Source organism: Camelina sativa, chromosome 2, assembly GCF_000633955.1.
Source record: "Camelina sativa cultivar DH55 chromosome 2, Cs, whole genome shotgun sequence".
Taxonomy (NCBI): domain Eukaryota; kingdom Viridiplantae; phylum Streptophyta; class Magnoliopsida; order Brassicales; family Brassicaceae; genus Camelina; species Camelina sativa.
The window spans coordinates 10,378,569-10,399,897 of NC_025686.1; the positions used below are offsets into that span (position 1 = coordinate 10,378,569).

At 38.2% G+C, this 21,329-nt stretch overlaps 1 protein-coding gene and 1 pseudogene across 1 annotated transcript; both read right to left on the bottom strand.

Moving 5' to 3' along the window:
• LOC109126549 lies at positions 4,785-5,130 on the bottom strand (annotated as a pseudogene).
• Positions 12,961-13,298, bottom strand: LOC104750424 (defensin-like protein 206). Its single transcript, XM_010472219.1, has 2 exons — positions 13,232-13,298; positions 12,961-13,139 (listed from the first exon to the last, which is right to left on the bottom strand). Exons 1-2 carry the CDS (start codon positions 13,296-13,298, stop codon positions 12,961-12,963), a joined length of 246 nt encoding a protein of 81 aa, XP_010470521.1.

A 21,329-nucleotide genomic window follows, 5' to 3' on the forward strand; every position in this document is an offset into this window, starting at 1 on the left:
CAACACACTGGTGCAGAGTGGTTGCCTGATAGCGGTTCAACAGCTCACATTACCAACACAACCGCTAATCTGCAGCATGCTCAACCCTATCATGGAAATGATTCTGTGATGGTAGGTAATGGTGAGTTTCTGCCCATTACAACTATCGGTTCAGTGCCACTACAGACTCTATCAGACTACCCTTGTTCTGTGAAATTTGACTCTGATGGTGTACGTGTAAAGGACAAGCATACCAAGCAGCTCCTCACAACAGGAAACCTGAGTAAAGATCATTATGCGTTGGACAATCCTGCCTTTACTGCTCTCTACTCTACAAGACAACTTGCTACCAGTGATGAGGTCTGGCACAAGCGATTGGGGCATCCAAGTGCAGAGATTCTCCAGCATCTATCTTCAACTGCTGTTATTTCGATCAATAAACGCACCAACAAGTTCTGTGAGTTGTGCAGACTTGGGAAGAATGCTCAACTCCCTTTTTCTTCTTCGAGTTTTGTAGCTAGTAAACCTCTTGAGAGGTTACACTGTGATTTATGGGGGCCTGCTCCAGTCACTTCTACTCAAGAGTTTCGATATTATGTTTTCTTTGTGGACAATTTCTCTCGCTATTGTTGGTTCTATCCTTTGAAGAATAAATCTGAATTCTACTCAGTTTTCTTGCTCTTTCAAAGTCTTGTTGAGAATCAGTTTAATCGGAAAATCAAGATTTTTCAGTGTGATGGTGGTGGTGAATTTATAAGTAATCAGTTTGTCACACATCTTGCCAACAATGGAATCAAACAATTAATCTCGTGTCCTCATACACCGCAACAAAATGGACTTGCTGAGAGAAAGCACAAACATTTGTCTGAATTAGGCCTCAGTATGATGTTCCAAAGCAAAGTGCCTCAACACTACTGGGTTGAAGCGTTCTTCACAGCAACCTCCTTCCCACCTCTGTTCATGAGACTTTTCAGAGTCCTTATCAAGCTCTATATTCAGAAAAGCCTGATTACACTTCACTAAGGGTATTTGGTAGTGCTTGTTATCCCACGATTCGTGCTTATGGAGCTAACAAATTTGATCCACGGTCCTTGAGGTGTGTATTTCTCGGCTACAACGACAAGTACAAAGGATATCGCTGTGTTTACCCTCCAACAGGTCGTGTATACATCAGTCGAAATGTTCTCTTCGATGAACATGTCTTTCCCTTTGAAGCTGAGTACTCGAGTTTTCTCCCTCCAACAACAACACCATTAATGTCAGCCTGGCAACAAGGATTTTTATCTTCCTCAAAGCCTGACGGTGAGTTATCTACTTCATCAGAGGATCCGGTGATTGTTTCAGTGTCTGCAGAACCAATCCCAGTGTCAACAACAGATCCTATAGTGGTTTCAGCAACAGCATCACCTACTGCAAGTTTTGATTCTGCACCTGGTAGTCCTGCTACAACAGACTCCACTGACACCTCGATGTTCAACAGATGAGGATTTCCCACCCTTGCCAGCTCCCACTGTCAATGATCACAATATGATCACTCGAGGAAAGGATGGAGTTCGCAAGCCAAACCCCAAATATGCTCTTCATGTTACACACACCACTGTCAAGGAACCAAAAACAATAGCCTCTGCTTTTAAGGATCCTGGTTGGACTGGGGCTATGGGAGATGAAGTCGAGTCGTTTGTTGAAACCAATACTTTCACGTTGACTCCACCAGAACCTGAAATGAATGTTCTCGGTCGCAGATGGGTGTTCCGGACAAAGCTAAAAGCCGATGGTAGTTTGAATAGACTCAAGGCTCGTCTCGTTGCTAAGGGCTATGATCAGGAGGAGGGTGTTGATTTTCTTGAAACGTATAGCCCTATTGTTAGAACCGCCACAGTTCGCCTTGTGCTTCATGCAGCAACTGCTTACAACTAGGAGATTAAACAACTTGATGTTAAAAATGCTTTTCTTCATGGCGATTAACAGAAACAGTGTTCATAAGACAGCCACCTGGATTTGTTGATAAAGCTCATCCAGATTACGTTTGGAAACTGAACAAAGCTGTCTATGGATTAAAACAAGCTCCTCGGGCATGGTTCGATAAATTTAGTACATTTCTGCTAAAGTTTGGTTTTGAATGCAGCTTTAAGGATCCTTCTCTCTTCGTGTACCTTAAAAACAACAACATCATCATACTGTTGTTGTACGTTGATGATATGGCTCTGACAGGAAATAATCCAGCCTTGATCAATGAACTTCTTGAGTCCTTGAATCAAGAGTTTCGCATGAAGGATCTTGGCAGGTTAAGTTACTTCCTTGGGATTCAGTTTCACTCTCACACTGCAGGCTTGTTTCTTAACCAGCATAAGTATGCCGAGGATCTTCTTCTCGCTGCAGGAATGGCCGATTGTGCTCCAGCGACAACACCCTTACCACTGGAGCTTCAAAAGGTCAAGGGATACGATGAGCAGTTTGATCAGCCAACTCTGTTCCGTAGCTTAGCTGGTAAGCTGCAATATCTCACTCTCACTCGTCCAGACATACAATTTGCAGTAAATCTCGTTTGTCAACGAATGCATTCTCCAACTGTGGCTGATTTCCATCTTCTTAAGAGGATCATACGATACATCAAAGGGACCATTGACTATGGAATCACCTACTCTAATGACACTGACACTACACTGCGAGCTTACTGTGACAGTGACTATGCAGGCTGTCCGACTACTAGTTGCTCTACTGGTGGCTTTTGTACCTTCCTTGGTAAGAATGTCATCTCTTGGTCTGCCAAACGACAAACTTCAGTTTCTCGCAGTTCCACCGAAGCAGAGTACCGGTGTCTTTCTGATACAGCAGCTGAAGTTACATGGTTAAAGGATCTTTTGGATAACGTGGGAATGCCTCTCTCTCATGTGCCGGAACTGTATTGTGATAATCTGTCTGCGGTTTATCTCTCTGCGAATCCAACTCTCCATAAAACGACCAAACACTTCAAAGTACACTACCACTATGTACGTGAACAAGTTGCAGACGGCACAATGGGGGTCTATCACATTCCCTCGGCTCATCAACTGGCCGATATCTTCACCAAATCCTTGCCTGTTCAAATCTTCACTGATCTTAGGTTCAAACTTGGTGTGGTCTCACCACCCACCCAAAGTTTGAGGGGGGATGTAAGCTGTAAAGCCCCAAATAGAGTCCAACAACAAGCTGATTTGGGACTTAAGGATACTAAGCCGACCGTTGTTGCTTATGTTCAAATGGCATCTCTCGTTAACGGTAACAGAGGACAGTTACACACCACTTGTGTTGTTCGTACGGTCAAACAACCAAAGCCAGCTCATACTACGCTCCAAACACATAACAGGTTCAGTCCTCTTACGTCACCGATCGCCTGCTGCTGATGATGACATTTGTCAGCAATCTACCTAGTATTGTAACCTTTAGGTTAAACATCACTCCATTATATAAGGATGATGCAATGTAATCCTTTTTAATAAGAATGAAGATACACTTTTAAGCCTGTCTTCTCTCTGTATTACCTTGTGTTCTAAACTCTACTTTCAGTTTTTGCAACACGTACAGCAATCAGCTTCTGTACCTGTGTACGGGTCAGGTCCGCACTCGCCTAAGAACACACGTTCAGAGGCAGTAGAGCACCCACTAGGACAATTAGTACCAGCCTCGCTCTTGAGGATTCCTAGATGATAAAATATATATGAAAAAGATTCATTTTAGTCATGCACTTTCTTTAAATTATCAACCAAAAGGAAGATATTGTTTTGGTCATCTCTCTAACTAATTTCTTATAATAAGTTCTTGTCGTTAGTTTGTAACTAACTATTGTTTTAAAATGACATTGTTGCATCATGGATAGAGTAATCACGAATCTGGGCTATTTTTCAATCCAACAACGAAAACGATTTGGCTTCATTAGTTCATTAATTAATATTCTTTAGGGTTTCAGCTGCATTACAGCACAGCAATCATGGCGACACTATATCGATTCTCTTGACATTTAAGCATCTCCTTATGTGCGACTTTACCAACAAAATGGGACATATATATCATATAAGCGTAAATTAATTAGACGTACTATTAGTAGAGGCCATTTCCAAGCATTTGGGCTCCAAAGCAGCTTCAAGCCAGCTTCTATAGATTTTTGAGCAAAATAGACAAAAAGGTGAGCACAACCCGTTTAAAGACAGTTTGAAAGCCATCCTATTATGGGCAAATACGTTCAGCCATTCAGAAGTTATGCTCATTCTACCGAGACGTGTTTCATATACTTTGTGTTACTAGAGATTATCTCTTAACCCTTTTCTCATACATACTTTTAATCCTTTAAGCAATATCTTATAAATAAGTGTTTTGACATTATCGAATGGATGGGCCTTGTACGAACATCGAGTAGTAAACCAATCATGCGATTGAGATAACACGAAAGTAATTTTTTTCTTTTTGTAATATTATTGTGTTTTCTTATTAGCATGAAACGTGCATCTTAAAAACTTATTTTACAGTCCAAGTTTATACCTCGAGATGAGATAAATATTTATATTGAATTTCTTCGGTCGACAAGATTTTGAACGTAGACAGGATAATGAAATGAGAAACACAAACACAAAACAAGTTTAGTAATCAGAATGAAACAAAAGTGCACACAACATGGGCTTACATCAAGCAGTGAACTTTACCGTCAATTTTTTATTTTGAAGCAAAAGAAACTTAAACATAAACATAATCACATGAAATGTCCTTACACCACCAAATGAGAAAACAAATGTTACATTTGGTAACTGTACGAACGAGGTTATTTCAAAACCTTATGGATTTTGGTAGCAGTGACAATGTTTGTCGCTTCCCTCAACAAGGCCTTTACATGCTGGAGGACTCCCGTAAGTGTATTTGCAACAGTTAAAGCAATCAGCATTTGTACCTAGGAACGGGTCTGGCCCGCACTCGTCGAGGAATGTGGAGCATGTTTGAGCCTCGGTCTTCGTGATTTCTACCAGGTGGCATATTCATCAAGATCATCAGCACAAGATAATAGAATTAAAATACAAATGAAGGGCATAATAGAAAACTTGGTTAAATATATATACCTGTGGAAGCCATCAGGAGAACTATCACGAGGATGGTGAAGCTGACACAGTTGAGGTTCTATGCCATTTCTTTTCTTTTTGCTATAAATTTTTGCCTTTTATGTTCAATAAAGTGAAGTTTGATGATACAAATCCATAGCTAGGTGTGGTTTTCTATTTATACAAAATTTTGTTACGTTGTATATAATTGTTTAATCCCTAGTCCTCTCTTTTCCCAAGTTCAGAATGTCACCACAATTTTGCATTGCCGTCTCGTTCGTTAGAATATATACTTAAAGTCTATAATTGTTTTAATCTTATATTACAAGAAAACGAAAGTCGTCGCCGTCTTTATCGTTGTTGTATATGATCAATTTTGCTTTAGTTTGTTTTTTTAATAATAAATATTGTTTAAAAAATAATAATGTTGTTGTCATTGATAAAGTAAACACGAATGTGGTGAGCTTTGGCTGCACTAGTTTATCAATATGGCGACACTATCTCATATACTTCAACTTTTTATGCCTCTGGAACGCTTTTCAAATGCTTTGTCGTGATGTACTGAACTTAATTCTTATTCATATTCGTTACAAACATGAAAAGTATACATTTCAATTAATGCTTATAATCTGTGTGGACTTTAGTCTTACATTAGAATGGCATTAGGAGGGAATATAGCTACCACAAGACAGAGGTATAAACTACAAAAAAAAACACACACATGGAAACTCTAAACTCCAAAAGTAAAAAACCTGTTGGAATCCGTCAGAATAAGCCCCTTCTGTTGGATCCAGAGAGTTCGAAATTCTTCGAACGTAACTGATGGGTTATTGAGCTGTAATTTTCTTCTCATTTAGTGGATTTTCTAGATTTATCTTGCCCTGGACATAACTGATGGGTGATAATGACAAATCTAGATTTTCTAGATTTTCTAGATTTGTATTTTTAGTATCCTTTTAATAAGTTTGCACGGAGAATTCCAAGTGTTATTAGATACTTCAAGGCCATTTTTTTATGTATTTGTGCTTCAAATAAAGTTTTATAGGTTTTTGAGCAAAATGGAAAAAGTCGAGCAAAACCCGTCACATAACACTTTCAAAGCTTTTGAAGTTTGGTATCCGTTGATCCACATCAAAAGATCATGAATTCTATATAAAGTTAGAAGAGTCAAAATTCACCTTTAAATGTAATTCACCTTTTGAAGTTTGGTATCCTTTATAGGCTTTACCTGATCCAAATCAAGAGATCTTGAATTCTGTCAAAAACAAGAAGAGTCGCAGAGATATTCTTCAAACCGTTACTATCCCTAAGTTCCATCTCCTTTGATCTGACAGCACTCAAAACTTCCTCAAACCTGATCCCTTCTCTTCCATACCTCAAAGTCTCCTTGAGTAACTCATACCTAGCTGGAAGGGAACTAAGCAACAAGACCGCCTGAACCTCATCTGGAACTTCTATATCTAGATGACTAAGATCAGCTATCAACTTCAAGAACTCATCAATATTCTCCTCTAAAGTCTTAGACTTATGCATCTTGAAATTGTAAACCTTAAGTTGTAGATAAACCCTATTTGGAAGAGTCTTTACAATAAACAGACGCTCAAAGGTTAACCACGTCTCTGCAGTAGTAGAACACTTCACGATCTTTATCAAAACCTTATCCCCAACATTCAAGAAGATGACATGCTTTGCCTTGTCACAGCGATCGAGTCTTGTAGCCTCATCCTCGATCAGCTTCTTCTTCTTTCCCGGATCTGACTCTTCAGATTCTGTTAGCACCTGAGATGTGTGCTCCGATAACACATCCTTCAAACCGAGGACGCTCAGATGTGTGAACATCCTTGTTCTCCATAAGGAGAAATCTCCAGTTCCATCGAACAACGCGACTTTCAACTTCGCACTCATCGTAGATCTTGATTCGACTTAGAATGCAGCCTTGGATCTGATACCAATTTGTGAAACCTAATCTACACTCTTGAGATTAGATCGAACTCGAATCAAGAAAAGAACAAGATAAGAAACGAAACGACACAAGAAGATTTAACGAGTTCGGGCTTTGATGTGAAGCCCTATGTCTCGCCGATGACGGTACACCGGAATCCACTAACTCAGCTCAATCTCGAGCTTATACTTCGTCGGTTACAATCGCTCAGATCTCTCTCTACAACTCTCTCCCTTTCTACAAATGAAATCGATACAGTCAAAGAAAGAAGATGATAGATCTTTTAAGGATCTAAGAAAACCTCACACGTGCAAGCGTGTAACCAATGAGAGAAGAGCGTGTCGACGCTTTAGCAGATAACCGAGACTTAACCAGTCTCAATTGAACCAACCGGTCCACCAGATAAACCAGCTTCCTGGAAACCTTCTATTCCAATTAGAACACTTCCAGCACTTGGTTAATTCCACATTAACCTTCTAATCTTTGTACTACAACCTTCAAATCTCCACCTTAGTCAAAGATCTCTTTCTTGGTGAATCCTTGTATCCAAACGCAGACACCTGCTTAACGTCCAAAACTGGACTCCCTAATTTCTAGAGACTCAAAGCATCTGTAATGCTTCCTGAAACTTCCAAACTGGTAGAACCTTAGTAAAGATATCCACAGGATTGCTCTCCGTGGGAATCTTTACTACACTGATAACGCCCTTGCTGATGAGGTCTCTCATGAAGTGATACTTGACATCAATGTGTTTTGTCGTTTCATGAAACACAGCATTCTTTGATAAAGCTATCGCACTCTGCGAATCGCAATGAACCTTTACCGTATCCTGCGGAAACCCAAGTTCTTCTGCTAAACCCTTAAGCCACACTGCTTCCTTAACAGCTCCAGACAATGCAATGTACTCAGCCTTGGTAGAAGACTGAGCTACCACTTTCTGAAGAGTTGACCTCGAACTGATAGGATTGCCTCCTGCAGTAAAAACCATACCGGAAGTAGATCTCCTTTGAGTAGCATCTGACGCATAGTCAGAATCACAGTAACCAGTAACAACAAATTCTCCTTGCTTCCTAAAGCTTAAATCCAAATCAACAGATTCCCTCAAATACCTGAAGACCCATTTAACTGCTTGCCAATGAACTTTGATAGGTCGACTCATAAACCTGCTGATCAGACCCACAGGATGAGCCAAATCAGGTCTGGTACCTATCATCCCGTACATGAGACTCCCCACTGCACTTTGATAAGGAATTTTTCTCATGTAATCCGCCTGTCGACTTGACTCTTCTTCAGATGCAGCCTTTAACTTGAAATGAGCATCAAGAGGAGTCGCAACAGACTTTGCTTGATCCATTCTAAACTTCCCAAGAATCTTCTTTAAGTAACTCTCCTGAGAAATCTTCAACATGTTCGTTGATCTGTCACGAACAATCTCCATCCCTAGGATCTTCTTAGCTTCTCCAAGATCCTTCATTTCAAACTCCAAACTCAACAAAGACTTCAGGCTCTGGATCAAGTCTGCATCCGTCGAAGCCATTAGCATATCATCGACATAAAGATGTGGGTAAACATAAGCTCCACCTTTAACCGTCTTGTAATACACACAACTGTCATAGTTGCTCCGGTTGAAACCAATTTGAGTCATGAACTCATCAAACCTCTTATTCCACTGTCTAGGTGCTTGCTTCGACCCATACAGTGACTTCTTTAGTAAACAAACTTTCTCCGGATATTTCTTGCTTACAAACCCTTCTGGTTGCTCCATGATGATATACTCATCTAAATAACCGTGTAGAAAGGCCGTCTTCACGTCCAACTGATGCAGCTCCATATTATAGTGATTCACTGCTGCTAACATATACCGAATAGAGACATGTTTGACGACCGGAGCAAAGATCTCCTGATAGTCAACTCCTTCCTTTTGCGAGAAGCCTCTGGCCACCAGCCTTGCCTTAAACCTAGGTGGATCAGAGTCTGTCATTCCTGCTTTCCGTTTGAAGATCCACTTGCAGCTAATTGGCTTACAGTCTTTTGGCCTGTCTATCAGATCCCAGGTGTTATTCTTGTACTGAGAACTGATTTCCTCTGTAGCTGCTTCCATCCATTTGTCACTATCTGGATCCCTGAGAGCCTCAGCAAAGCTTTCCGGCTCAGTGAGACCTCCATCTTCAGACAAAAAACACACATATGCCTCCATATCATCCTCCTCGGTGCCTACATCATAATCTCGGAACCTCACAGGCGGCACAACCTGTCTTCTGACTCGATCCCTGGCTAACTGATAGCTACCTGGGTCCTGATGACTTCCACTTTGACTTGCAACTTCGGTACTCTGAACCTCAGGATCAACCACGACCTGCTCAGAAGAATCACCCTATTCCGGTAAAACTCCACCTTGAGAAGAATCTCTAAGACCATGTATTCACCTGCAAAATCAAAACTTAAAGATTTATCAGTAGACAAAACAAGTTTATCATTACATGTGCTTGAGTCAGACTTAAAGTCCTTGAACATCACGTCCTCCTTGAAGACCATGTTCCTACTGATAACACACTTCTTGTCATCTAGAACCCATATCCGAAACCCCTTAACTCCTTCTGGGTAACTAGTGAAGACTCCTTTCTTTGCTCTTGGCTCTAACTTTCCTTCATTTGTATGAATATATGCCAAGCAACCAAACCTCCTTAAACCATCTAAGGAAGGCATCACCGACGTCCACATCTCCTCAGGGACCTTGAAATCAATGGCTGAAGAGGGAGATCGGTTTATCAAATAAGCTGCTGTAGATGCAGCTTCTGCCCAAAACCTCTGACCGAGACCACTCTCACTTAACATACTCCGAACCTTGTTCATAATGGTTCTGTTGAGTCTCTCTGCCACTCCGTTTTGTTAAGGAGTGTAGGTGCATGTCCTGTGTCTGACAACACCTTCATCTTTGCAGAAACGATCAAACTGTTGATTGCAGAACTCCAGACGGTTGTCTGTGCGAAGCTTCTTAACCTTTCTTTTTGATTGAGTCTCCACCATCTTCTTCCAGTCAACGAAACTCCTGAACGCCTCATCCTTGGATCTCAAGAAGTAAATCCAAACTTTTCTGGAATAATCATCTGTGAAGGAGATGAAATACTGACATCTCCCCAAACTCATAGGTACATTAGGAGAACCCCACAAATCAGAATGCACATAGTCCAATTTTTCCTTGGTAACATGCTGAGCTGAACCAAAACTCACCTTGTGAGTCTTACCGAAGACACAATCTTCACAGAAGTCAACTCCCGAAACTTTACTGTCCTTGAAGCAACCTCTCTTAGCAAGAACCTGAAGACCTTTCTGACCAATGTGTCCTAATCGACTGTGCCACAACAGAATTTGTTCATCTACTTGAGCAGAAACAGCCAGCTCATTCAAATCTGCAACGTGTGCTTCTGCAGACTTAGCAAACCCATCCAGAATATAAAGTGTTTGGCGCCTCATACCCTTCATGAACACTGTACAACCTTTCACGACTTTGAGAACACCATTTCCACCTTTAAACCCACATCCTTTCAACTCCAAAGTGCCAAGAGATATCAAATTTCGAGAAATGTCAGGCATGAACCTGACATCATGCAAAACAAACGTTGTACCATCCCGGTTCTGGAACCTGATCGACCCTATTCCTTTCACTTCATAGTAAGTGTTGTTTGCCATTCTGACCTTCCCATTTGACAACTCTTTCATCTCCATGAACAGGTCTCTCTTTGAAGTCATGTGAAAGGAACAAGCTGAATCCAAAATCCACTCGTCATGACTGATCTCTCCCGTAGCCAAATTAACCTCTGATGCTACCAAACCTAATAAATCCTGAGCATCGTCCTTAACCATTGCTGCCTCGCCTTGGTTTTGTGACTGAGTATTCTTTCCCTTGTTCCTCTCTAGCCACTTGTAACATTGCTTCTTGTAGTGGCCCTCCTTTCCACATACCCAACAAATCTTTTTCCAACCATCTCTTGATTTAGACCTCTGCCTATTCTTGTTGTTGTTCTGCTGAGGGTGTCTGTTCTCCGACCTTCCTCTTATAAAATGAGCCTCAGAGATATTCTTCAAACCGTTACTATCCCTAAGTTCCATCTCCTTTGATCTGACAGCACTCAAAACTTCCTCAAACCTGATCCCTTCTCTTCCATACCTCAAAGTCTCCTTGAGTAACTCATACCTAGCTGGAAGGGAATTAAGCAACAAGACCGCCTGAACCTCATCTGGAACCTCTATATCTAGATGACTAAGATCAGCTATCAACTTCAAGAACTCATCAATATTCTCGTCTAAAGTCTTAGACTCATGCATCTTGAACTTGTAAACCTTAAGTTGTAGATAAACCCTATTTGGAAGAGTCTTTACCATAAACAGACGCTCTAAGGTTAACCACTTCTCTGCAGCAGTAGAACACTTCTCGATCTTTCTCAAAACCTTATCCCCAACATTCAAGAAGATGATATGCTTTGCCTTGTCACAGCGATCGAGTCTTGTAGCCTCATCCCCGATCAGCTTCTTCTTCTTTTCCGGATCTGACTCTTCAGATTCTGTTAGCACCTGAGGTGTGTGCTCCGATATCACATCCTTCAAACCGAGGACGCTCAGATGTGCGAACATCCTTGTTCTCCATAAGGAGAAATCTCCAGTTCCATCGAACAACGCGACTTCCAACTTTGCACTCATCGTAGATCTTGATTCGACTTAGAACGCAGCCTTGGCTCTGATACCAATTTGTGAAACCTAATCTACACTCTTGAGATTAGATCGAACTCGAATCGAGAAAAGAACAAGATAAGAAACGAAACGACACAAGAAGATTTAACGAGTTCGGGCTTCGATGTGAAGCCCTACATCTCGCCGGCGACGGTACACCAGAATCCACTAACTCAGCTCAAACTCGAGCTTATCCTTCGTCGGTTACAATCGCTCAGATCACTCTCTACAACTCTCTCTCTTTCTACAAATGAAATCGATACAGTCAAAGAAAGAAGACGATAGATCTTTTAAGGATCTAACAAACCCTCACACGTGCAAGCGTGTAACCAATGAGAGAAGAGCGTGTCAACGCTTTAGCAGATAACCGAGACTTAACCAGTCTCAATTGAACCAACCGGTCCACCAGCTAAACCAGCTTCCTGGAAACCTTCTATTCTAATTAGAACACTTCCAGCACTTGGTTAATTCCACATTAACCTTCTGATCTTTGTACTACAACCTTCATATCTATTGAGCAACATACAATTCCAGAGAGTTCAGATGGACGAGAAGGAACTGCATTCTATAAAGGTTATGAGTTCAAAACAGCTGTGTTGGAATATGCTTTGAGCAAAGCAAGAAACATTAAATTAACAAGATAGATTAAATAAGACAAAATTTCCTATAAATGTGGCATTGGAGGGGAATGTAAATGGAGGATTATTGCTTCGTATGATAAGCCGAGCTAGAAGTGGTTGGTGAAGACTAAGTATGGGAATCACAATTGCACTCCAAATGGAAAATGAAAGCTTCTAAAGGGTTCATTTATTGCAAGGCTTTTTTTGGACAAATTTAGGGAAAATGCTCATTAAATGCCTGAAGAAATTCAAGAGGTTATTGTAATTGCATTGGCTTCATGAATGCGAAGATTTCTAAATAAAAAAAAAGATTCATGCGATTGGGATGACATGAAACATGCATCTTAAAAACTGATTTTACAGTGATGAGATAAATATTTATATGTCATTTCTTAATTTAGACGGGAATGAAATGAGAAACACAAACATAAAACCAATTTAGTAATCAGAATGAAACAAAAGTGCACACAACATGAGCTTACAGGCAAGCAGTGATAAGCTTTATCCTTGCTATTTTTATTTGGAAGCAAAAAATAAAAGAACATAAACATAATCACATGTCATGTCCTTACACCAAATGAGAAAAGAGATTTTACATTTGGTAAATGTACGAGGTTATTTCAAAACCTTATGGATTTTGGTAGCAGTGACAGTGCTTGTCGCTTCCTTCAACAAGTCCTTTACATGCTGGAGGACTCCCGTATGTGTATTTGCAACAGTTAAAGCAATCAGAATTTGTACCTAGGAACGGGTCCGGCCCGCACTCGTCGAACGTGGAACATGTTTGAGCCTCGGTCTTCATGATTTCTGCCAGATGACATATTCATCAAGATCATCAGCACAAGATAATTAGAAGACAACTGAAAAGTATATTAGAATACTCGGTTAAATATATATACCGGTGGAAGCCATCAAGAGGACTACCAAGAGGATGGTGAAGCTGACACAGTTGAGGTTCTTTGCCATTTCTTTTCTGTTTGCTAAAGAATGTTTTCTGTCTTTTATGTTCAATAAAAATGAAGTTTGATGATACAAATCCATAGGTGTGGTTTTCTATATATACAAAATTTGGTAACGTTGTATATGATAGTTTAATCCCTAGCTAGTCTTCTCTTTCCCCAAGTTCATAATGTCACCACAATTTTCCATTGCCGTTCGTAAGTCTATAATTTTTTTAAGGGAAAATTTCCAAAAAAAACACCAACTAATTTTTATTTGGAAAAAAACTACGCGAACTTTTAACGCTTCCAGAAAAATACATCAATTAATTTTTTCGTGTCAAATAATATCTAAAGTATGAAATGTTGGCAGATTCAAATATACGATTTCAAACAAAAAATATTATTCCAATTTTACCCTTTAAATTTTTTTAATTATATTTGTTTAAAATTCAAAAGAAATAATAAATTGATAGAACAAACATTTTTTCTTCCTAAAAGAAAGATGAACAAGGAAGAAGAAAAAAAAAAGTTTTTTTAAAAAAAGATAAACAAGGAGGAAGAAAAAAAAGTTTTTCTAAAAAAACGAAGAAGGAGGAAGAAAAAAAATAGTTTATAAAAGAAGATGAACAAGGAGGAAGAAATAAAGTTTTTTAAAAAAGGTTAACAAAGAGGAATTTTTTTTTTATAAAAAAAATTATGAACAAGGAGGAAAAACAAGTTTTAAAAAAATATATAAACAAGGAGGAAAAGAAATTATTTATAAAAAAAAAGATAAAGAAAGAGGAAGAAAATAAGTTTTTTTAAAAAAGATAAACAAATATATATAAATAAGTTCTAAGTTTAAAGTTTTTAAAAACTATTTTTTCTATATTTCTTTTGAATTTTAAACAAATATGATTAAAAAATTCAAAGGGTAAAATTGGAATAATTTTTTTGCTTTGAAATCGTATGTATGAATCTGCCAACAATTTATACTTAGTGTATTATTTGACAAAAAAAAATGAATTGATGTATATTTCTGGAAACGTTAAAAGTTCGTGTAGTTTTCTTCCAAATAAAAATTAGTTGGTGTTTTTTTCAGGAATTTTCCCATTTTTTTAATCATGCATTTGTATTATATTATAAAGAAAAGGATAATCGCAGCTGTCTTTGTCGTTGTGTATGATCAATTTTTCTTTAGTTTGTTTTTTTTTTTTTTAAAGTACTGTTTAAAAAATAATAATGTTGTTGTCATTGAAGCAAGCACGAATATGGTGCGTTTGGCATCACTAGTTTATTACTCCCTCCGTTCTAATTTAACTGTCGTTTAAGGTTTTTGCATATAAATTAAGGAAACTATTAAATTTTATGTTTTGCCCTTCATTAATATATTTTATAATTTTTTCATTGGTTGAAACTTTAAAGCAGCAGGGATAAAATTAGAATATTCATCAAACATCTGCATTGAAAATCTAAAACGACAACTAATATGAAACAAAAATTAAATCCTAGAACGACAACTAAATTAGAACGGAGGGAGTAATAAACTTTAGGGTTTCAGCAAATATGGCGACATATATATTAACTAACCAAAATACAGTTCTTCAAATCCATACATCATATTATATTAATTGAAAAGTACAAATATAAAACTAATCTTAAATGTGTAAAAAATTACATTCAATTGCCATTAGAAAAACTTAATTAAGATTAATAAATTAATTAAATAAATATATTTAATTAAAAAACGAAAATCAAAGACACATTAAATAAAATAAATTGTAAAAAAGTAAAAAAAAAAAAAAAAAAAAAATATTAGAATCAAAACTAATCCGTATTAAAAAAAGTTAACAGCTAAGATTTTAAAAATCTAATCAAATAAAATCTAAAACTACAAACTTTATCCTACTATATTAATTGGGAAATACAAATATGAAACTAACCTTAAAATGTGTAAAAATTACATTCAATTTCCATTAAAAATACTTAATTAAGATTAATTAATTAATAAAATTAATTAAAAATGAAAATCTGTGATACATCAAATAAAATAAATTGTAGAAAAGTAAAAAAAAAAATATATTAGAATCAAAAATAAGTTGTACTTAAAAAAAAATAATAGGTAAAATTTTAAAAACCAAATCGAATTAAATATACAGCTACAAATTTTATCAAAAAAAAAAATTCACCACAGGTTAAAATTATTACAGACAATAAAAAGAAGCCACTGAAAAAAACAATGAATTTTGTTTTCTAAGAGGCTTTTCAGAACTTTTACTACTTATATTTAGTTGCTCTTTTTCACATGTTAGTAAGGATTGTGTTTAGTTGATAAAGGTTTAAACAATTTTATTCACAAATATATTTCAATAAACATTTTTAAAATACAAAAATTATAATATAAGCAAACCAAATTTTTAATCACAAACTATTATAAATAACATAATAATAAAATAAATTATTACAAATTTTTATTAAAAAAATGTTCAGCCCATGGTTCTCCGCGGGTTAGTACCTAGTTAACTAACAATTTTAGATTAACAACTTAAATTCATAATTTACATATGTAAATATACACCTAAACCGTATGTTAACAGTCCATTAATGGTTGTTTATGTGGATGGCACATATCAAACGACATCGTTTAGGTGAAAAAGATAGAATGTTTATGTTAAAACAGCGTCGTTTCAGTTCATCATCTTCATATGTTATTTCTTCCTCGACGAGAATGTTTATCTTCAACTGGCCACGAATGCCATTATTCGACTAAATTCGATTTAATTTGAAATGAGTAATTCGACTGTGAAGAGTCTCTGATTGTGTGGAGTAGAAGTTTATAGCTTCTAATTATCCGTATTTGATCACATGTACATTTCTTTGGGATTCCACTTCCTAACATATCCCTTCACTCTTTCACCATTAATCTATAAAGAAATTAAATTTTCTCACAAAATTTACACAAATTGTGAGAGTTGGAAAAGATATAATAAGTAAAATTAATAGCAGGTGAGTAAATAAATAAAAAATGCGAGAGAAGGCGAAAAACTGTGCGATTTTGTGGCAGTTATTTTTTTCTTTACTTTGGTGGTCATGGACGACGGTTCATCTCGAATTTTCCGGTGTAGTGGGCAGTTGTGCCACCATTATCCCGGCGGTTAATAGACATTCTCTATATAAACGCAGTCATGGATTGATTCTACAGTTATCTGAAATTCAAGCAATTTTCTCTACATTGCTATTCTCTTTTCGATACTACAAAACTAGATCCAAAATGGCTGATAATTTGAGGAGAGCAGTCCAAGATATCAATTTGGGTGCTGATGAAGAACCAATCGCGATTCCGACAGAAGTGGTGGCTAGGGCTATGGAGGAGAACCGATTCATCTTGATGGGGAGACCGGTGATGCCTCGTCGACAAAACCTCCGTGCGATTATTGCTTCAATGCCCCGAATTTGGGGTCAATCTGGGCTTGTTCATGGCAGAATCATGCCAAACAATCAATTCCAATTCATTTTCCCATCGGAAGAATCCATTGAAACTGTGGTACGTCGTGGTCCATGGGCTTTCAATGACCGCATGCAGATACTCCAACGATGGACTCCTCTTCAGAACCCTCCACTACTTCCATTTATTCCGTTTTGGATACAGATTAGAGGAATTCCGTTTCAGTTCCTCAACCAAGAGGTTGTTGCTTGTGTGGGGCGAGGTCTTGGTAATCTACTTGAAGTGGATTATGATATGGAAGGAGCAGCACGGGTAGAGTTTGTTCGTGTACGCGTCAATTGGAATGTGGAACATCCTCTGTGATTTCAGAGAAATTTCCAATTTCAAGTGGGTATCAACACTCTGCTTCGTTTCCGATATGAAAGATTAAGAGGCTTTTGCGAGGTGTGTGGCATGCTATCTCACGATACTGGAGCATGTCTTATTCAAAATGGTGGAAATGATGATCGAGCCGACTCAGAAGACGATGACGAAGATATTTAACCATTTGTGGGGCCTTTAAATCAAGGAGTGGTGATCCGTGAGATAGAGGCAGAAGAGGAAAATGGGGAAGCAGAGGAAAATGATGTAGACAATGCTCATCCAATCGTGGAGGAAGAAGATATGCTAGATGACATTGATCCAAACCATGATGCTTTGGCTGCTTATGCTGATAGAGATGAAGCCAACATAACCCATAATATCTTCAGAGGGGAGTTGGAAACAAATGAGATGTTCAACCCGATTCCCATCTTCTCCAACTCAACTGGAGATATCACCGGAGATGAACGCCATCAACTCCAAATGGTGAGGATAACTCCGAGAGTAGATGTCATGGAAACTATGATGGAACTGCAAGAGGCAAGTGCATGTGATAAGGGCAAAAAGAAGCTGGATGTGTATCTAGAGCGAACAGAGGAAGATGCTAAGGCTGAAAAGACACACAATGAGAAAGGTGAAGGAAGTGGTTCCTCTAGTAGGAACGTTCAGTGCAGAGGCGCGGTGGGCCCTAAACCACCAGCTCCATCATAATTACAGCCTGCTGGAACTGTTAGGGTCTTGGCATAGACCCTACAGTTCGACGCCTTAAAGAGATACAAAGAAAGTATCTCCCGGACATGATATGCCTATTGGAAACAAAGCAAGGTGATGAGAAGATACGGGAAGTTGCTGATGAATTAGGATATCTTAGCTTTGTAACAGTCCCTCCACAAGGTATGAGTGGTGGGATTGCAGTCTTCTGGAAAAATTCTGCAACAGTTTCAGTTATTTCACTTTCTGCAAATCTTGTAGATATGCAAGTTATTTTCAATGGAATCAATTTCTACTGCTCCTTTGTTTATGGTTACCCTGAACAACGACTAAGAAATGTATTATGGCAAAGTTTGATGAGTATATCAGAGACTAGACATGATCCATGGTTTTTGATGGGGGACTTCAATGAGATAAAGAGTAATGAGGAAAAACATGGAGGACCAAGGAGACCAGAGAGATCCGTTGAAGACTTCAGAAAGATGATACATGAATGTGATCTTCATGATCTTAAAGCTGAAGGAAATAGATTTTCATGGACTGGAAAACGCTACACACATGATGTTTGGTGCTGTTTGGATCGAGCAATGGCAAATTCTGAATGGTTAGCCCTCTTTCCTTCTGCACAAGTTGAATTTTTACCTTTTGAAGCGTCGGATCATTGGCCGTTGGTAGCTAGTATCTGTCCACTGGTAAATCAACGACCAAATACTTTTCAGTATGATAGTCGACTGTTTCAAAGACAAGGGTTCAGAGATACGATTATTGAAGCATGGAAGTCAGACGACGTTTCTTCTAATTTATGTGATAAAATCAAAAACAGTCGCAAACATATGGCGAAGTGGAAAAAGGAACACAGATTGAATGCTTCAGTGAGGATTGGTATATTGAAAAGAGATTTGGATCATGCACTCACAGTGGGTTGTTCTACACAAGATATTCACAGAATCAAATCCGACCTGAACTTAGCCTATCAAGAAGAAGAACAGTATTGGCGACTTAAAAGCAGGAACACATGGATGACATCTGGAGACCGAAATACCAAATTCTTCTATGCTGTTTCTAAACAGAGAACTGCAAGTAACAGGGTGATGTCAATTGAGGATGACAATGGATTAGTCTATAGAGGTGACGAGGAGATTGGGCATGTTGCAGAGAACTATTTTACTGGATTATTTCGCTCAACAAGAGATGTTAATGAGGATTACACAGATGTTTTTGCTGGCTTCAATACAAAAATAGATGAAGATATTAATGAGGATTACACAGATGTTTCAGAAAATGGTAACAGAGGAAGAAATACAAAAGGCAGTTTTTGATATTGGACCACATAAAGCACCAGGACTGGATGGTATTTCAGCAGCCTTCTATCAACAGTTTTGGGAAGATATTAAAGGCGATGTCATCACAGAGATAAAGCACTTCTTTGAAGATGGATCTATGCGAGGTACGATAAATCACACGAATCTCTGTCTAATACCAAAAATAGATGTCCCACAATCTATGAGTGATTTTAGGCCTATTGCACTCTGCAATATCAGCTATAAAATTATCTCCAAGATATTGGTAAATAGATTAAAAGGACACTTGGATTCTATCATCTCTGAAACACAAGCTGCATTTATTCCTGGGAGGAATATTATGGACAATGTGATCATTGCTCATGAAATGATACATTCATTGAAGAAACGGAAGAGATGGGCAAACTCATACATGACAGTGAAGACTGATATATCGAAAGCTTACAATCGCATGGAATGGCAGTTTATTCGTGATACTCTCAGCATATGGGATTTGGTCATATATTGATTAATTGGTTAATGCAGTGTGTTGAAACAGTTCAGTTTTCAGTTTTGATCAATGGCTCACCGAAAGGTTTGATCAAACCAGCAAGGGGAATAAGACAAGGTGACCCTCTGTCACCGTATATTTTCATCTTGTGTGCAGAGGTCTTAACACATCTATTACAGAAAGCTGATCGAGAAAATACGTTAAAGGGTATGAAGATAAGCACACCAGGACCAACTCTCAACCATTTGTTGTTTGCGGATGATGCATTATTCTTTTGTCATGCTCACCCAAAATCCTGTTTGACAATTATGAAGATACTCTCGGACTATGAACGTGTATCAGGTCAAGCGGTTAACCTCAACAAGTCAGCAATCACATTTGGCTCAAGAGTAAAAGATCATGTCAAAACTAGGCTACGACGCTTGCTAAATATACACAATGATGGAGGTTGTGGAAAATATTTAGGTCTGTCAAAACAAGTCGGGAGAAAAAAAAAGATGTGTTCAATTACGTTGTAGAGCAAGTCAAACAGAGAACCAAGGGATGGTCGAATCGATATTTATCACAAGCAGGAAAGGAAAACGTTCTTAAAACAGTGGCAATAGCTATGCCAGTTTATACCATGAATGTCTTCAAACTACCAAAAGGAACTTGTGAAGAAATTAGCAGTGCTATAGCAAAGTTTTGGTGGAGTAAAAAACATGGTCAGAGATCTACACATTGGTTCTCTTGGGATAGGATGAGTCTGTCTAAAAAAGATGGAGGGCTTGGATTCAGGGACTTAGAGAGATTTAATCTAGCATTGTTGGGTAAACAAGTATTGCGAATCATTCAAGCTCCACACAGTCTACTGAGTAGATTCTTAAAAGCAAGGTATTTCCTGGATACAAACATCTTTAATGCGGGTAATGGAAACAAGCCATCATTTATTTGGAAGTCATTTTTAGAAGGTCGGGATTTGATAAAAAATGGTATGAGAGTACTGATAGGGGATGGTGTGACTACTAACATATGGTATGACCCGTGGTTATTAACGAATCCGCCAAGACCACCGCGACAGAGAGAAGGCACTATCACAACTTTGAGGACAGTTAATGAGCTCTTTCTTGATGGATTTCCCTACCGATGGAACATAAATTTATTACAGGAATTGTTTGTTGAAGAGGATGTTCATCGGATTATTGAGATAAAACTAAGTCCATCAATGCAATCAGATCTTCTAGGATGGCATTACAATGACTCTGGAATCTACACAGTTAAATCAGGCTATTGGTTATCTGGTCATCTTCGCGGAAACCATGGAGTACGACCAATACCAGGATTACAGCAACATAAGAATGCTATTTGGAAACTACACACAGCCCCTAAACTGCAACACTTCTTCTGGAGGATGGTTTCAAGAGCATTACCAACAGGTTCGGAATTGTTATATCGCAGAATAACAAACACAAGTCTTTGCAAAAGATGTCAACAGGAGATTGAAACCCCAGAGCACATATTCTTTAACTGTCAACACGCGCAAGAGATTTGGAGACGGCACAATGCTCTCAACCAAGTTTTGTATTCCCCGACAGCAACGTTTGACTCAAAATTTCAGGCAATTCTTGATTGGCACAATGATATTAATCTCTGTCCTTTGGAAAGACATATACCATTATGGATCTTATGGAGATTGTGGAAGAGCAGAAACATACTTGTTTCCAAGATAAGCAAAACACATGGCAAGAGGACTTGAGTTTCGCTGTTGCTGATGCAAAAGAATGGACAACT